Source organism: Entelurus aequoreus, linkage group LG12 (genome assembly GCF_033978785.1).
Source record: "Entelurus aequoreus isolate RoL-2023_Sb linkage group LG12, RoL_Eaeq_v1.1, whole genome shotgun sequence".
In the NCBI taxonomy this organism is placed as follows: Eukaryota; Metazoa; Chordata; class Actinopteri; order Syngnathiformes; family Syngnathidae; genus Entelurus; species Entelurus aequoreus.
In genome coordinates this window covers 20842192-20859458 of record NC_084742.1, presented here as the reverse complement: position 1 = coordinate 20859458, position 17267 = coordinate 20842192, and the positions used below count along the sequence as shown (strand labels likewise).

The 17267-nt window shown below is 41.8% G+C and overlaps 1 protein-coding gene and 1 long non-coding RNA gene across 4 annotated transcripts; one reads left to right on the top strand and one right to left on the bottom strand.

The window, feature by feature from the left end:
• Positions 1-2975: 2975 nt before the first annotated feature.
• On the bottom strand, positions 2976-4734 carry LOC133662731 (uncharacterized). The gene is made up of 3 exons (XR_009828146.1): positions 4242-4734; positions 4020-4152; positions 2976-3914 (listed from the first exon to the last, which is right to left on the bottom strand). It is a non-coding gene; the product is annotated as an uncharacterized LOC133662731 (long non-coding RNA).
• Positions 4735-10549: 5815 nt separating this feature from the next.
• Positions 10550-17255, top strand: fam113 (family with sequence similarity 113). 3 transcript variants are annotated; one of them, XM_062065159.1, is made up of 9 exons: positions 10550-10611; positions 12086-12164; positions 12308-12387; positions 13025-13257; positions 15167-15317; positions 15424-15661; positions 15738-15794; positions 16711-16842; positions 16919-17255. In XM_062065159.1, the coding sequence occupies exons 2-9, from the start codon at positions 12092-12094 to the stop codon at positions 17086-17088; spliced, it is 1134 nt and encodes a 377-aa protein (XP_061921143.1). In that variant the 5' UTR covers positions 10550-10611; positions 12086-12091; the 3' UTR covers positions 17089-17255. The 3 variants fall into 3 exon arrangements, with proteins under 3 accessions (XP_061921143.1, XP_061921142.1, XP_061921141.1); XM_062065158.1 differs by having other exon boundaries at positions 10550-10721; XM_062065157.1 differs by having other exon boundaries at positions 10550-10770.
• Positions 17256-17267: the final 12 nt, after the last annotated feature.

Here is a 17267-nt window from a genome sequence, read left to right as displayed (position 1 = left end):
TAAAAATATATTTTTTAGATACAGTCAAATAATGTGAACATGTATCATGACTATGATGGTAGAAGGTGGGGATTGAACCCCAGTAACCAATTGCTGGCACAGCCACGCTACCAACTTCGCCACGCCGTCATTCCTGTACCTTCTCTAGTAACAGTAGTGATGGGTCCTACAACACAGATGCATCGGCGCATGCGTCGAGCTCATAGAGCGAAACCCTGTGTCGGTGCGCGTACCGCTTTTAGAAAGTCACGTGACCGATCATGAGCTGCTTTGGTCACGTGACCGATACGCGAACTGTATCGCACTGACGCCTCCTCTGTGCCCTGTGAGCAACGTTCCCTCTAAGGTGCGCGCCTGCGCAATTGCGCAGTGCTCAAGCGTCCTCCGCGCACACCGTGCGCCGCACAGCCAATATATGCCGCGCACCAAATCAAACCCATCTGAATTCTAAACAAAATAAACACATTTATTCTGTGTAATTTTGAAATGCAACTTTGAGTGACAGTGACAACAAGCGGCCCTAACGGTGTTCGTCAACAACACGCATTGCGCCGCTTCCTAATAAACACAGTTTGGCGCGCAAGCGTCAGTGCGATACAGTTCATGAGCGGTCACGTGACCAGAACAGCTCATGAGCGGTCACGTGACCAAAACAGCTCGTGTTCGGTCACGTGACTTTCTAAAAGCGATACGCGCACCGACACAGGGTATCGCTCTATGAGCTCGACGCATGCGCCGATGCATCGGTGTTGCCGGACCCATCACTATTAGATAGAGGCCTCTATACACTACACACTAGTGATGGGTTGATGAGGCGTCATGAAGTGTTTCGACACATTGCAAAACTGTATTGATACTGTGTCGATACTGTGTCACTAAATACTGACATCTGCTGGACATTAAAAATCCCTACAGACAACCTATGGACCGACTCAACTGACACTGATTTTATGACCTAGTATATACAATAATATAAACAAAGTCATTGTATTTCATTTAGGATTATTTCATATCTTCATTTAAATAAAAATATATTTTTATCTTTTTTGGATACAGTCAATAAATAATGTGAACATGTATCATAACATGGAAATCTAAGAACATGTGAACGAGGATGCTTGTGGACTGGGATTTTTTTTTATTTTTTTTTTAGACATTTTTATTTTAAAAAAAACAGTCTTTCCAACGTATTAAATTTTAGACGATTTCTCTTCTTAGTTATTATTTCTACGGCTGTAGAAAAGACCCGCTCACAGGGCACAGAGGAGGTGGGAGTGCAGAGGAAATTAAGTGCTAGCTGGAAGAGGTTTGGGAAGGTGGTCTTCTGTTGGTCCCAGTATTTCAATGGGTCCTGGGACCTAGCTACATTTCCCTCTGCCAGGTAACGTTGGACCTCTTGTATGGCATCTGCAGTAGAGTTTTTTGTCTGCCTTCCCACTTCCGTATCCAGATGTTTCCAAAGGTTATCTTAAAAACAACAAATATGCATTTTATTACATGATTTCAAACAACAACAAACAAATCATGCTGAATAAATGCCTGAAGTGGGTGCAGACCGATGTTCTGCAGATGGTCCTGGCAGGGGCTCATTTGTGCGTCCGATGACAGACGCACATTCGGAACGTAGCCGAATGATGGCGTCATTCAATTTACAAGAACCGCGGAACCCGAGTGATTTAAATCTGGGGTCAAGCAGTGTTGCTAGGGTCAACACACTTAATGGCTCCAGATTGGAAGCAGTGTCTGTGACTCGACGCTTCAAGTGTTCATGGAGGTGTTTGGCTGCCTGTGTTTGCAAGGTTGAAGCACTATGCTCTAGTGCAGGGGTCGGCAACCTTTACCACTCAAAGAGCCATTTTGACCCATTTCACAAATTAAAGAAAACAATGGGAGCCGCAAAACTCTTTTGAAATTTAAAATGAAATAACACTGTATACAAAGTTTTTTTTTGCTTTGTGCTATATATAAACCAGGGGTCTAAGACACGCGACCCGCAAGACGTTATTTTGGGCCCGCACCTTAATATGAAAATTTAATGTTAGTGCGACCCGCAAGTTTTATACGAATGGCGCTTGACAGCGTCATACTTGCCAACCCTCCCGATTTTTCCGGTAGACTCCCAAATTTCAGGGCAACTATTCTCTCGAATGTCTGCTGATTTTCACCCTAACAACAATAATAAGGGCGTGCCGTGATGGCACTGCCTTTAGCGCCCTCTACAACCTGTATTAACAGCATGCCAGCCCAGTTACATGTTATATGAGGCTTCTGCAGACACACGTAGGTGACTGCAAGGCATACTTGGTCAACAGCCATACAGATTACACTGAGGGTGACCGTATAAAACAACTTTAACACTGTTACAAATATGCGCCACACTGTGAACCCACACCAAACAAGAATGACAAACACATTTCGGGAGAACATCCGCACCGTAACACAACATAAACACAACAGAACAAATACCCAGAATCCCATGCATCCCTAACTCTTCCGGGCTACATTATACATCCCCGCTACCACCAAACCCCGTCCCCCCAACCCTGTCCCCCCATGCGTCGGTTAAGGTGGGCGGATTTGGGGGGCGGGGTTTGGTGGTAGTGGGGGTGCATAATGCAGCCCGGAAGAATTAGGGATGCATGGGATTCTGGGTATTTGTTCTGTTGTGTTTATGTTGTGTTACGGTGCGGATGTTCTCCTGAAATGTGTTTGTCATTCTTGTTTGGTGTGGGTTCACAGTGTGGCGCATCTTAGTAAGAGTCTTAAAGTTGTTTTATACGTCCACCGTCAGTGTGACCTGTATGGTTGTTGACCAAGTATGCCTTACAGTCACTTACGTGTGTAGGCAGAGGCTGCATACAACATGTGACTGGGCCGGCACGCAGTTAGTACGGTGAAAACGCGGACGCGACAGCAGGTTGTAGAAGACGCTAAAGGCAGTGCCATCACGGCACGCCCTCAATATTGTTGTCCGTGTGAAAATCGGAGAATGGTTTTCCCGGGAGATTTTCGGGAGAGGCACTGAATTTCGTAAGTCTCCCGGAAAAATCGGGAGGCTCAGCAAGTATGCATGACCCTGACACTCGCCTCTCCTCAGACAACTCCACTGTGGCTTGATGGAAAGGAGCAAGCACAATAAGTGTTTCTCCTACGATGTTAAACTCATCAGCTGTAAGTGGAGTCAAATCTGTTTTTAGAGAGGCCGGAGATACCCACACTGACTCCTTCTCATCATGTAGCCTTGACAGCATTTCATATGTGCTGTTCCAGCGTGTTGCCACCTCATTGATGAGTTTCAGGGTTGGCCGTCCCATCTGTTGCTGCACTTGAGCAAGCTTCTCCTTAGCTGTAGTGCTCGATCTAAAGTATGTGACAATCAATCAATCAATCAATGTTTATTTATATAGCCCTAAATCACAAGTGTCTCAAAGGGCTGCACAAGCCACAACAACATCCTCGGTACAGAGCCCACCTACAATGTGCCTAGCTTTGTGTCTGATGGATGCAAGTGTGGGGATCTGGTCACATGATTTTCTAACTAATAAATTAAGACTATGTGCAATGCAAATTGAGTGTCGAATTTGGAGCTGTCTAGTGGATGCAATCATGTTTGGTGCTGCGTCGGTCACAAAACACTTTACTTTATTAGTTATGGCCCAGTCCGCCATCATGCCCCTTTTGACCTGGGCCAAATTGTCAGCAGTGTGACTTTGTGGAAAGTATTGCACTCCCAACACAGATGTACACAACTGCAAATGATCATTTACGTAGTGACAGGTAAGAGCCAAGTAAGCCCCCATGTTTACAGATGTCCACATGTCAGCTGTTATACTCACTGCCACAGCTTGATGTACTTCAAATTTTACTCGTTCCCGTTCCTCCTCATATTTTTTCACCAGCATTTTTTTGATGGTCTGAAAATAACACCAAGTCAAACCAAAAGCAACTCAACATATTCAATTTAAATATTAAATAAATTGGATGTATCAACTACAACTTTAGATAATTTCCACACAAACCTTTCTGGTAGGCAAAACATATGATGGCTCAAGGACCTGCACCAGTTCCCTGAACCCTTCACTCTCCACAATGCTGAGGGGCTGGCAGTCCTTGACAATGAAGTTCAGCAGAGCCTCATCCAGCATCTGCTTACTGGTAGCGTGATGGTTAAAAATGAGATAAAGAAGAAGGGAATTAATTATCAAAAAAGAAACTGAGTAAGTTGTAGAATGGCTGTATACCTGAGTTTATCCTGGGTGTCTTTGGAACTTCATTTTCATGCCTGGCCCTATAGTGCCTCAGCATCGAGGAGGTGGATTTGTTAATGTATGACAATTCTGTCGTACAAATGCGACATTTAACCTGCAGAAAATATGAATAGTAAACTAAGAATATTTTTGAAGAGATTTTGAATTCTAATAGATGAAGTGGAAACTTTGAGAGAACAGGATGAAACGACAAGGAAATTAACACAAATACCTTTTTTTCCGATATATGATCAAAATACTCTCACAGGGCGGAAATCTTTCTTTTTGCCTGAGGCTGCTCCATGATCTCAGACGACGATAAATTACAAATGACCAACGACAGAAGTGCGGCGATTCTGTTGGCAGCAGCATCTGTTGACAGATGCGCTTCCTTATAAACGCAGTTTGGCGCGCAGGCGTCAGTTCAACACAGTTCGCGTATCGGTCACGTGACCGAAACAGCTCATGATCGGTCACGTGACTTTCTAAAAGCGGTACGCGCACCGACACAGGATGCATCGGTGTTGCCGGACCCATCACTACTACACACGTAGGAGTTGTTTGTGTATAGCAGGGGTGTCAAACGTACGGCCCGTGGGCCGGAGCAGGCCCCCGAACAGGTTTTATCCGGCCCGCGGGATAAGTTTGCTAAATATAAAAATGAGCCGAAATTTTGGAATGAAAGAAACCGCCGTTCTAAATGTGTCCACTAGATGTCGCAATAGCAATTCTTTGTATCATTGGGGATGATGCTACATATGTAAAAAAAAAAAAAAAGAAGTAACCACATGATGTGAGTGCACCAGTCCAGGAAAATGATCAAACTACCTGAATAACATGATTTTGATATTATTTTGTTTATCTTGATAGATTGAAAATCAACACCAATGATTTGACTGATGAATATTATCACATAATTTATTCAGAAAGTATAAATAATGACAAATAAAGATAGAATAGTGTTAACCACAACATGTAAGTGTAAAAAAAAACCCCAACAACATTATGATTTGTACATTTTCAGAATGTGCTTGTTCTATTTTAAAAAAAAAGAAAACAATCTGAAGTTGTCTTTATTTTTAAGTTATCGTGCCGTGATTTTACCAGTCCGGCCCACTTGGGAGTAGATTTTACTCCATGTGGCCCCCGATCTAAAATGAGTTTGACACCCCTGGTGTATAGAGACACCAGACTTAGTGGTAGCTGTCACCCTTGTAGGTTTTGGACCCCGTCTTTAGGCTAGAGTAGGTAGGTAGGTTTTTCGTTTATGCCAATTAAATAGCTTTAGTTAGTAAGCGTAACTTTCTTTTTCAGAGGTGTCTTTTGGTATGTTTTGTTCATTTCTTTGACAGCACCTGTATTTCCAAGCTAGCCTAGTGTTGTTTTGTTGTAATCCCCCCCCCCCCATGGTTACTTTTCAATAACACTAGTTTTGTTTTCAATTCTTTGCTTCTGTGTCTTTAATTTACACCTCATTTAGTTTATGCACTTTTATGTTGCGTTCTCCTAAGATACCTAGACTCAGAGCCATCTGGGAACGTAACAGCATTTTAGATTCATCCTGAAATCTCACCCGAAAGCCCACTATCCCTAACTTTTTGTGAAATATGTGTTTGTGACAGTAATGCACTTGTAAAGCATATGCACTGTATTGTTAATTCTTTAAAAATGGTTACTTGATTCGCTAATTATTTAAATTTTTGAGCAGGAGTGCCTAAACTTTTTGCCTCCAAGAACCAAAGTGAATGTGTGCCATTGTGCTGCAGGCCAATGTCAGCGATTTTAATCAAGGGTGTCCCGATACAACTTTTTCACTTTCAATACGTTACCAATTCAATTATCAATTGGAGCCTTGGGAATTGGCCGATATATTTATATTGCAGGAATCATACACACAGTACTTGTAATATTTTGTAGTGTGGAATATTAGAAAAGGCTTGGTCAGATGAAATGAGTCAAACAGAATAATGGTTGGTATGAACACCTCTAACCTACTTATTAGCCATCTGGAATGGACTCATGCTGTCTTAAAGGCCAACTGAAATGACATTTTTTCATTTAAACGGGGATAGCAGATCCATTCTATGTGTCATACTTGATCATTTCGCGATATTGCCATATTTTTGCTGAAAGGATTTAGTATAGAACAACGACGATAAAGTTTGCAACTTTTGGTCTCTGATAAAAAAAAGCCTTGCCCCTACCGGAAGTAGCGTGACGACACCGGAGGAAGGACTGCTCATATTTTCCTATTGTTTACACCAGCAGCGAGAGAGATTCGGACCGAGAAAGCGACGATTACCCCATTAATTTGAGCGAGGATGAAAGATTTGTGGATGAGGAACGTTACAGTGAAGGACTAGAATGCAGTGAAAGACATATCTTTTTTCGCTCTGACCGTAACTTACGTACAAGCTGGCTCATTGGATTCCACACTCCCTCCTTTTTCTATTGTGGATCACGGATTTGTATTTTAAACCACCTCGGATACTATATCCTCTTGAAAATGAGAGTCGAGAACGCGAAATGGACATTCACAGTGACTTTTATCTCCACGACAATACATCGACGAAACACTTTAGCTACGGAGCTAATGTGATAGCATCGTGCTTAACTGCATATAGAAACAAAATAAATAAATCCCTGACTGGAAGGATAGACAGAAGATCAACAATACTATTAAACCAGGGACATGTAAATACAAGGTTAATGCTTTCCAGCTTGGCGAAGCTTAAAAATGCTGTTGCTAACGACGCCATTGAAGCTAACTTAGTAACGGGACCTCACAGAGCTATGATAAAAACATTAGCGCTCCACCTACGCCAGCCAGCCCTCATCTGCTCATCAACACCCGTGATCACCTGCGTTCCAGCGATCGACGGAAGGACGAAGGACTTCACCACGATCATCCGTGCGGTCGGTGGCTAGCGTCGGCTAGCGCCGGCTAGCGCCGGTTAGCGCCGGCTTGCGCCGGCTGGCGCTGGCTAGCGCGTCTGCTATCCGAGTCAAAGTCGAGTTGACTTGAAAACAGAAGAGGTTCAGGTGGAAATAAACGTTCATGCCTGGAAAGCAGAGGCTGGATGTCCACCCAAATATATGTTGTCTGTGCACAACCTCTTTGGTTCAGAATTGTTGGATTGTAAGATTATTTTGCTTACTACTTGTTACTGTATTAGAATTACACAGCAAACACAGAAGAAATCGAAATTGTTGAAAAGCAATATTGTTAGTTTCCCGTTGTTACTGCAATGGAAATTTAAGGCATTTAAACCACAGGTGTCAAATTCAATGCCCACAGGCCACACCAGGCCACTTGATTTTCATCCATTTTAAATCATTTTATGTCACACAAACCCCAAATATTTTTCAAACGCACCAATAGTTTTTCAACATAGTCGACTTTAACTGTCTCGCTTTTTTTAACACCAAAGCACAAACCCCAAACATTTTTCAAAAACACACCGATAGTTTTTCAGCATTAATAGTCGACTTTAACTGTCTTTATTTAACACCAGAGCTTTGGGATTTAAACGCTCAATTTTTTGTTTTGTTTTGTTTTTCTTGTGTGCACACTTTCTTTTTTTTTAATGGCCATGCATTGCTTATGGAGTTGACTCCATTTACCTTTGCTCCTTTGTGGCCTGTAATAAACTTTACTACTTCACCGGAGTCTCCAATCCTGGCTTGCTTGACGATCTGCAGCTCGACTCATCCACGTCCTCTGTCATCTGCACCAGCCCCGATTCGAGCTCCGCCACTCGCTCACCACTCCCCGTTGGCTGTGCCCAATGCGCCCGCAGTATACCAGCTGCCGTGGCCTTCCTCGGTCCTCCGCTTGGCCTCGCCACGCGGCTCACCTGGCTTGCATCCCGCTGCCCTCACGTTCTTGTCCTTAGTTGCTTACAACAGAACCGTGGCGTTAGGGGAAATCCTTCTTCTGTGAAGTGAAGTGAATTACATTTATATAGCGCTTTTTCTCAAATGACTCAAAGCGCTTTACATTGTGAAACCCATTATCTAAGTTACATTTAAACCAGTGTGGGTGGCACTGGGAGCAGGTGGGTAAAGTGTCTTGCCCAAGGACACAACGGCAGTGACTAGGATGGCGGAAGCGGGGATTGAACCTGCAACCCTCAAGTTGCTGGCACGGCCGCTTTTACCAACCGAGCTATACCGTCCCAATATACCGTCTCATGCATAACTCAACAGAGAAGTGTTTTTTGACTTGAATTATGGAGACGCACCTTAGTTAATGCACTCGCGGCTTTCGGCTGGCTTTTCTTTTGATAACAAACTTGGACCATTAGGTCGTTAAATAAAAGAATAAACACACTTCCTTTGTGATACGAAAGTCAATTTTTATTTATTCTCAAACAAAGCATAAATTCTTATAACACAAAACTCACACTGCCTTCAGCCTGCGGTCAAAAAACTAAGTCTCTTGTGCGCCACACCTGAGTGCAATCAGTGCGTACCTAAAGGTCATTGGCTTCTTCCCCGCAGCGCCACTCAGGCACCTAGGCACAATGGCTCCACCGATAATCATAATGTTACTCCCTCCCAGGTCTTAATAAAGGCTAAAGTCGTTTGTTTTGCTCACAGACATTTATTTCAGCCACGCCTTCTTCACGTTACCAACTAGTGAGGCAGTGCCTCACCTTGTCACCAGGTGGCTTAACCATGAGATGTTCAAAAACGAAGTAATACAATAAGTTTGAATATTTCTCTTTTGGTCTATGCTTTCTATGTGATTTTGGTGTGGTTCCTGTATATTTTGATAATTTTCATGGTCAAAATCGCGGAAATTCCGTGTTTCCGGATCAAAATAACGCAGCAGACGAGTAGTGAGGCAGACACAGGTGGTGCCTCCACGACTACACACAAAGTGTATTGAGAGTGTGCGTGCGAGGGGGCGCTTGCTTGTTGCCATGGGGAAAAGGCAAGCCATGAGGCAGCAAGTACCTCTGCCTCACAGTAGGGGGCGATATATTGTCAATTTGCAGTTCAATGCCTCAGCAGTACTCTGACTCACCACACTGGGAGAAGTGGGGGCGCTCAAGCTAGCAGACACATGTCTCGCCAGCGGAAGCCAGCCTTTTTTCTTTTTTTTTTTTTAAACAGTATTTATAACAAACATGGCATTTTTATTAGAGTAAGCCAGTGTTTGTGGGTGTATTTTTTGTCAGATGCAAAAATATTGTTTTATTGCTTGGAATGAAATTTAATTAAATGAATTTGTCTGCCAATATGGAGGATTATATACTGTATCCAAGATTAAATACTTCTCTCAACTGGACTTTAAGACAAAATGAATGTGATCATACAAAGTATGTTTTCATTGAGGATAGCTATTGCTGCTTCAGATACAAATACAGAAAGGTAAGATACACTCACAATACTTGATTAATTTTATTAAAAGCAAATGGGACCAACAATTATTTAATAACAACTTTATCAAATACTTTTTGGACCCATTTATCATATCATAATATCATTATGATAACGTTTTTATGAAAGCGAATAACTCCCTTCTTTTTCCTGTTACTCTAATGTGCAACCTAAATCAACAAGGATTAGAGCTGCACATATGAATTTAAATTTAAAAAAGAAGAAAAAAAACTCCAAAAGTATCTGCCTCATCACCTGGTGTTTAGTTCACTGCACGTCACTGTTACCAACGATGTCAAATATAATGCAATTACTCTGACATCCAAGAAACAAAACATATTGATTTCACATACATATTAGAAAGAATCATACCTCATTGGCCTCATAAACTCCAAAGGAATAAAGTTTCCTTTCAATACGAGACTCCATTAAGTCTTCTCCAGCAAACACTTGTCTCATGCTGCTTCCTTAATTCCGTCACATATTAATTGTCCCAACAATGTGACCAAACCGGAACAAAAAATATATTCCCCTCCAATTTACATGGGTTTTGTAACACAAATAAAGTTAACATAAACTTGCATGTATTGACCCAAGGAAATACCCTTTTAACCACATTATGTGTACAATATGAACATGAATGATAATAAATATACATGTTGCTTCTGTCAGCACCTACACAATGAATAATACAAGCTTATGCATTTTATTATTTAATCAACTCATATCTCTGCATAATTATATTGAATTGTTCTGCGAGTTTTTGTAAAACAAACAAACAAAACATAATCACACCAAATGATTTAGGAGGGGGGGCATAAGAATATCTGCAAGTATTAGTGACACATGGAGTACCAATGGAATCAAAATAAAGAAAGTTTATAAATTCCGAGTGTCCCCAAACGCCTCATACATTTGCCCAATCGTGGTAACACTTGCTGCGGTTCTAAAGATAGAACGAGCTCACCCGCCAATTGTAATTTATAAAATCATTTCATTTCTTTTCAATAGAGTCCCACTGACGGTGGCTAATAGACGACATCAGACTCTCGTTTTGGTTGTAAAATACAAAACTTCGTAACTAAGGTAAAAGTTAGCTTTAGCCTTGAAGACGCGTCGATTAATTTCCACTATGGTAAGTATCTACTGCAACAGTAATGCTAATAACTGCTGACCTAGCTAGCACCAAGCGGCGACGATGGAAGGCCTAATTGGAACCATTTGTATTACTTCTTCCGCCTTCCGAGCAATTCCAAAACAAGAACTCTACAAAGTTGGAAAGCGCTCATACCCGTGTGATGCATTCATTTCTGGGTACCCAGCACAGACCACAAACGTCATATACCGCGCCATCTTTAAAAAAAGGACGCTAAAAAAAGTCTCAATACCTCATGTTTGAACAGGAGGTCGGCCATTTTGGGCGATAAACAGGGTCCTTACATCATCAGCCCCAATTAGGACTATAGTATCAAATAAAAATCAATATTGCCAGCCAATTTAGCATACGGCCATAAGATGTGGACAGAGCCTTTGAAACTCGCCAAGCAATACGTAACTCGAATAATCCGGCTCCACAGAGTCAGAGTTTGATCATATTCGGTGCGTGTGATAAGACACCCTGAAGAGAATCACATGCCACTTAATCAGTAACAAGCGAGGGCATGTTCAACGCTGATCGCAGCTTTAATTAATGCTTAAAGCTTTAAAAAAAATACGGTAATAGTACATTCAGTAAAGTCAAATCTCTAAATGGGCTTAATGTAATAGTGTTTTTCTCGGGAATGCCAGTCATCAATGCTGTGACTTCATTGAAATAATAGCAATTAATTAGGTAATTATTGCTAATTCTAAATAGTTTAAACTCATGGTAGCAATGATTGTGCTTTTATTGAGAGAGTGCCATCCATCCATCTTTTTCCGCTTATCCGAGGTCGGGTTGCGGGGGCAGCCGCCTAAGCAGGGAAGCCCAGACTTCCCTCTCCCCAGCCACTTTTTCCAGCTCTTCTCGGGGGATCCCGAGGCGTTCCCAGGCCAGCTGGGAGACATAGTCTTCCCAACGTGTCCTGGGTCTGCCCCGTGGCCTCCTACCGGTCGGACGTGCCCTAAACACCTCCCTAGGGAGGCGTTCGGGTGGCATCCTGACCAGATGCCCGAACCACCTCATCTGGCTCCTCTCGATGTGGAGGAGCAGCGGCTTTACTTTGAGTTCCTCCCGGATGACAGAGCTTCTCACCCTATCTCTAAGGGAGAGCCCTGCCACCCGGCGGAGGAAACTCATTTCGGCCGCTTGTACCTGTGATCTTGTCCTTTCGGTCATAACCCAAAGCTCATGACCATAGGTGAGGATGGGAAAGTAGATCGACCGGTAAATTGAGAGCTCTGCCTTCCGGCTCAGCTCCTTCTTCACCACAATTGAGAGAGTGCCATTAATGTAAATGTTTCTTCAAAAGGATCAAATGAAGCTCGTGGGCCACCATCATCTCAGCAAGCTCTTCCACAACAAGTTTATAGTGGTTTTAGGAGACTCTAGTAAGTATTCCATTTATTTTAATTTCTTCCTAGTGTGTGACTATTATACTATAAAAACACTCAAAAGCAGACATGATCATTTAAAAAAAACATCAGTTTTAATGCAAACAATTCAATCAGTGGACTTCTCTTCGTATCACCAGTTCAGCGGTCCGTCTACAAAGACATTGTCCTGCTTTTACAGCACGAGAAATACCTCAACAACTCACAACTCAAGAAAAAGGTAAGAGATGGTGATTTGTGTTTTTTTTGCTGGCTCCTCTTCTCTACGGGGATGACAGAGGCAGAAATGAACCCAAATCGAAAACCATCAAACAAACGTAACAGGTAAAGGCTGCAAATTAAAATAACGCTAAAATTACATAAACGATGCAAGATCAAATATAAATGGAAAAGACAAATGCCAAATTCACACACAAACTCCCAAATCAACCGTGTTAAAAATGATGCAAGTTAATGATATATAAAAGGGAAGTTTGCCAAACTACCAGAGGAGCCGGATCTAAGGGATGTCAAGTAGAAATGAGCAGGATGCCGACAAAAAAGTTGCTACACACTCGGTCGTAACGTTTTACAATAATCCAATAATTTTCATTCCACCTTTTTAAAAGTCAGCCAAATCGTGTGTATCTCGATCAATACAGACATCCATTAGGTCTGGCTCCCCAGTAAGCCTGGCAAACTCCCGTTTTTTTCCATCAACTTGCATTATTTCTCTTATGCGGTTTCTTTTGCAATTTTTGTTTTATCATGCAGCATTTTCCCATTGCATTTGTTTTGTGTGTTTTAAAGAGTTTGGGCATTGAGGCATGTTTGCACCAGTCAGCCACCGTACTTCTCTTACATCTTTTCCCGTGCAGGGCGAGATGAGCTTTGAACAGGACTGCCTGGTGGAAGGTGGTTGCCTGAGCCAATTGCACAATGGCACATCTTATCGGGAGGTCCGGCAGTATCAGTCCACACACCACCTGGTCCGGTTCTACTTTGTGACACGCATCTTCTCAGACTACATGAAGAGCATCTTGAGAGACTTCCGCCATGGTTTGAAACCAGATTTGGTCATAGTCAATTCCTGTGTTTGGGACATTTCAAGGTGAGTGGATAGCTAATTGGTGATAATAATCGGGGTGCAGGAAGTCTTAGATTATAGTTATTTGTTTCAGATATATTTAACATTTTAAGGAACAACATATGGTTATGTTTATACTTAAAGGCCTACTGAAACCCACTACTACCGACCACGCAGTCTGATAGTTTATATATCAATGATGAAATCTTAACATTGCAACACATGCCAATACGGCCGGGTTAACTTATAAAGTGCAATTTGAAATTTCCCGCTAAACTTCCGGTTGGAAACGTCTATGTATGATGACGTATGCGCGTGACGTCACGACGGCAACGGAAGTATTCGTACCCAATGTGTCACCATACAAACTGCTCTGTTTTCATCGAACAATTCCACAGTATTCTGGACATCTGTGTTGGTGAATCTTTTGCAATTTGTTTAATGAACAATGGAGATTGCAAAGAAGAAAGTTGTAGGTGGGATCGGTGTATTAGCGGATGGCTGTAGCAACACAACAAGGAGGACTTACTTGGATAGCAGACGCGCTAGCCGATGCTAGCCGCCAACCGCATCTGTGATCGGGTGAAGTCCTTCGTCGCGCTGTCGATCGCTGGAACGCAGGTGAGCACGGGTGTTGATGAGCAGATGAGGGCTGGCTGGCCTAGGTGGAGCGCTAATGTTTTTATCATAGCTCTGTGAGGTCCGGTTGCTAAGTTGCTAAATTAACTTAAGCGTCGTTAGCAACAGCATTGTTAAGCTTTGCCAGGCTGAGAATTATTAACCGTGTAGTTACATGTCCATGGTTTAATAGTATGGTTGATCATCTGTCTATCCTTCCAGTCAGGGATTTATGTATTTTGTTTCTATCTGCATTTGAGCCAGATGCTATCACGTTAGCTCAGTAGCTAAAGAGCTTCGCCGATGTATTGTCGTGGAGATAAAAGTCACTGTGAATGTCCATTTCGCGTTCTCGACTCTCATTTTCAAGAGGATATAGTATCCGAGGTGGTTTAAAATACAAATCCGTGATCCACAATAGAAATCCAATGTGGAATCCAATGAGACCTTGTACCTAAGTTACGGTCAGTGCGAAAAAGATACACCCTGCACTGCCTCTCTAGTCCTTCACTCTAACGTTCCTCATCCACAAATCTTTCGTCCTCGCTCAAATTAATGGGGTAATCGTCGCTTTCTCGGTCCGAATCTCTCTCGCTCCATTGTAAACAACAGGGAATTGTGAGGAATCCTTCCTCCTGTGACGTCACGCTACTTCCGGTATAGGCAAGGCTTTTTTTTATCAGCGACCAAAAGTTGCGAACTTTATTGTCGTTCTATACTATGGAATGGATCTGCTATCCCCGTTTAAATTTTAAAAAATCATTTCAGTAGGCCTTTAGTTCGTATCTGAACTAGGTTCATCCTCACACTTCTCAAGGTCTTTTACTGATGAATTCATAATTAATAAGTTTTACATGTTTAAATGAAGTTGACTTCCTGTGTGAAAGAAATGAAGGTGTTGGGAAAAAAATACAAATCAATCTTAGGTAAATAGAGAGCAATATACAGGTATACATGTCCAAAAATGTTGACGATCTTGTACACTTATTGTCTTTAGCTGCAAGTCTTTGTGAGTTGTCTTGTTTCCCTGTTGTCGAGCTGTCATCTTCAGTATTTGTCCAGCTCCTTGATGTCTTTGACAAGTACTCTGGCTTCTTCCGGTGCTCCATTTAATTTGATGTAGATTTTACAGTTGGCGCTCCAAGTGCCCTGAATTTTCCTCTTCTTCCTCAACTCACGTGCATTCTTGGAGAGGTCAGCGTTGTTTTCTCAGAAGCTCAGTGATGTTAAGTTCTTAAATTGTCACTTTCCAGTTCGTTCAAAAGTGACTCATGTACTCTTGCAGCTTGTATTTAAGTTGTGAGTCTCCATGTAGGCATTGTTTAAAATGGGACGAGAACTACAAGGAGAACCTCAATAAGTTCTTTGAAGAGCTGAACGAGATCCTGCCAAAAGAAAGCTTGGTAATATGGAACCTCACCATGCCCCTGGCAGAGACGATCAAAGGTGGCTTCCTGGTTCCTGAGGTATTGTAAGATTATTTATTTTTTTAGATGCTTCAAAATGCCAACCAGTTTGATCTGTATATGTGAATTTATACGAATACTTATTTTGTATTTATCCTTCTCATAGATTTCGAACAAAGCATCCCATCTACGCCACGATGTGGTTGAAGCCAACTTCTACAGCAAAATCCTCGCCAACGCCTACAAATTGGACGTGCTGGACCTCCACTTCCACTTTCGCTTTTCCCTGCATCATCGCACTCGTGACGGCGTCCACTGGAATGCCCTGGCTCACCGCCAGATAACCACCCTGCTGACACAACATGTCGCAGATGCCTGGGGAGTGGAACTGCCGCTTTTAAATGGTGACAAGGAAAGCTTATTGCAAATAGTTTTGCACCATTTTTCTGTTAGTTTACGCCGAATGCTTTATTTTTTTAGCGAACATTCCTGTTGCTAATCAGCTGCCAGTCCATCATACTGTTCCCAGGCATGAAGGTAGGATGCACGTTCAAAAAAGCCACATGTTAAGATTTTACAACCCAACAATGTTTTTAAAATCCATCCAGCAATTTTCACTGCTATATGAAAAACAAATAATTACATCAGTACATTGGCTTGGGATCAGAATTGAAAATCCAATAGTTTGTGTTGTAAAATATTATTAGTGTTAATAGTGCAGTATCAACATTTGAAATGTATTAAGTTACCTTTTTGTCCTTCTTTGAACTTGCTGGGGGGTTTTCTAATTTGATTGTATTAGAATGTGACACAGGCCAATACAAGCTGCAGGCTGCTTAAGGCTGCACCTTGGAAGTTAACATTGTATGTTTCTGGCCCATTATCCAAATGCCTCAATAGTGTACCGTATTTTTCGGACTATAAGTCGCAGTTTTTTTCATAATTTGGCCGGGGGTGCGACTTATACTCTGGAGCGACTTATGTGTGAAATTATTAACACATTACCGTAAAATATAAAATATTATTTAGCTCATTCACGTAAGAGACTAGACGTATAAGAGTTCATCAGATTTAGCTATTAGGAGTGACAGATTGTTTGGTAAACGTATAGCATGTTCTATACGTTATAGTTATTTGAATGACTCTTACCATAATATGTTACGTTAACATACCAGGCATGTTCTCAGTTGGTTATTTATGCGTCATATAACGTACACTTATTCAGCCTGTTGTTCACTATTCTTTATTTATTTTAAATTGCCTTTCAAATGTCTATTCTTGGTGTTGGGTTTTATCAAATACATTTCCCCAAAAAATGCGACTTATACTCCAGTGCGACTTATGTTTTTTTCCTTCTTTATTATGCATTTTCGGCCGGTGCGACTTATACTCCGAAAAATACGGTACTATAATAGTTATACATATTTATGGTCACTTACATTTTCTTCCATAGTGTGCCCCCCAAGAAACAATTTCCATCGTAATCCAGCACCCTTCATGAACTCCAATTTTAACCCGCTGCCAAACTGGTATGAAAATGGACCATTCCAGCAATCTCACTTTACTCGAAACTCACTGCCAGACGGTAAGCTTTGTATTATCCAACTGGAATAGTATAGGTCAAAAGTAACAAATGTCTTTCTTTTTTTTATGTTATGAAGAGTGTTCTCATCGCCCCATGCCTTCAAATACACATTTTGGAGATGGGTACAAGCCCCACCCTTACGTGATGAAGAACAGACACAGCAGGCACTACTTTACGCCATACACTCGTCACAGGCCCGGTCAGCAGTTCTATGATGAACACTATTACCAAAATGTTTACTTTTAGATCATCTGCACTAGATTAGTTTTGAGTTGTCATTCACAATTTTCAACTTGTTGCCTAAATTGTTTTTAAATGCAGTTGTCATTATTGACTGATTTATTATTGCATTTTGAATGTGTGACTGTGTTTATAATTGTATTAAAGGTCCTGCCTGGATTTTATAACTAAAATTGACTTAAAAC

Excerpts from the sequence above, each read along its gene's own strand:
- fam113 (XM_062065157.1), top strand. Across the intron at positions 12,165-12,307 it reads AGTGGTTTTAGGAGACTCTA|TTCAGCGGTCCGTCTACAAA; the intron begins GTAAGTATTCCA and ends TCGTATCACCAG. Across the intron at positions 16,843-16,918 it reads TCGAAACTCACTGCCAGACG|AGTGTTCTCATCGCCCCATG; the intron begins GTAAGCTTTGTA and ends TATGTTATGAAG.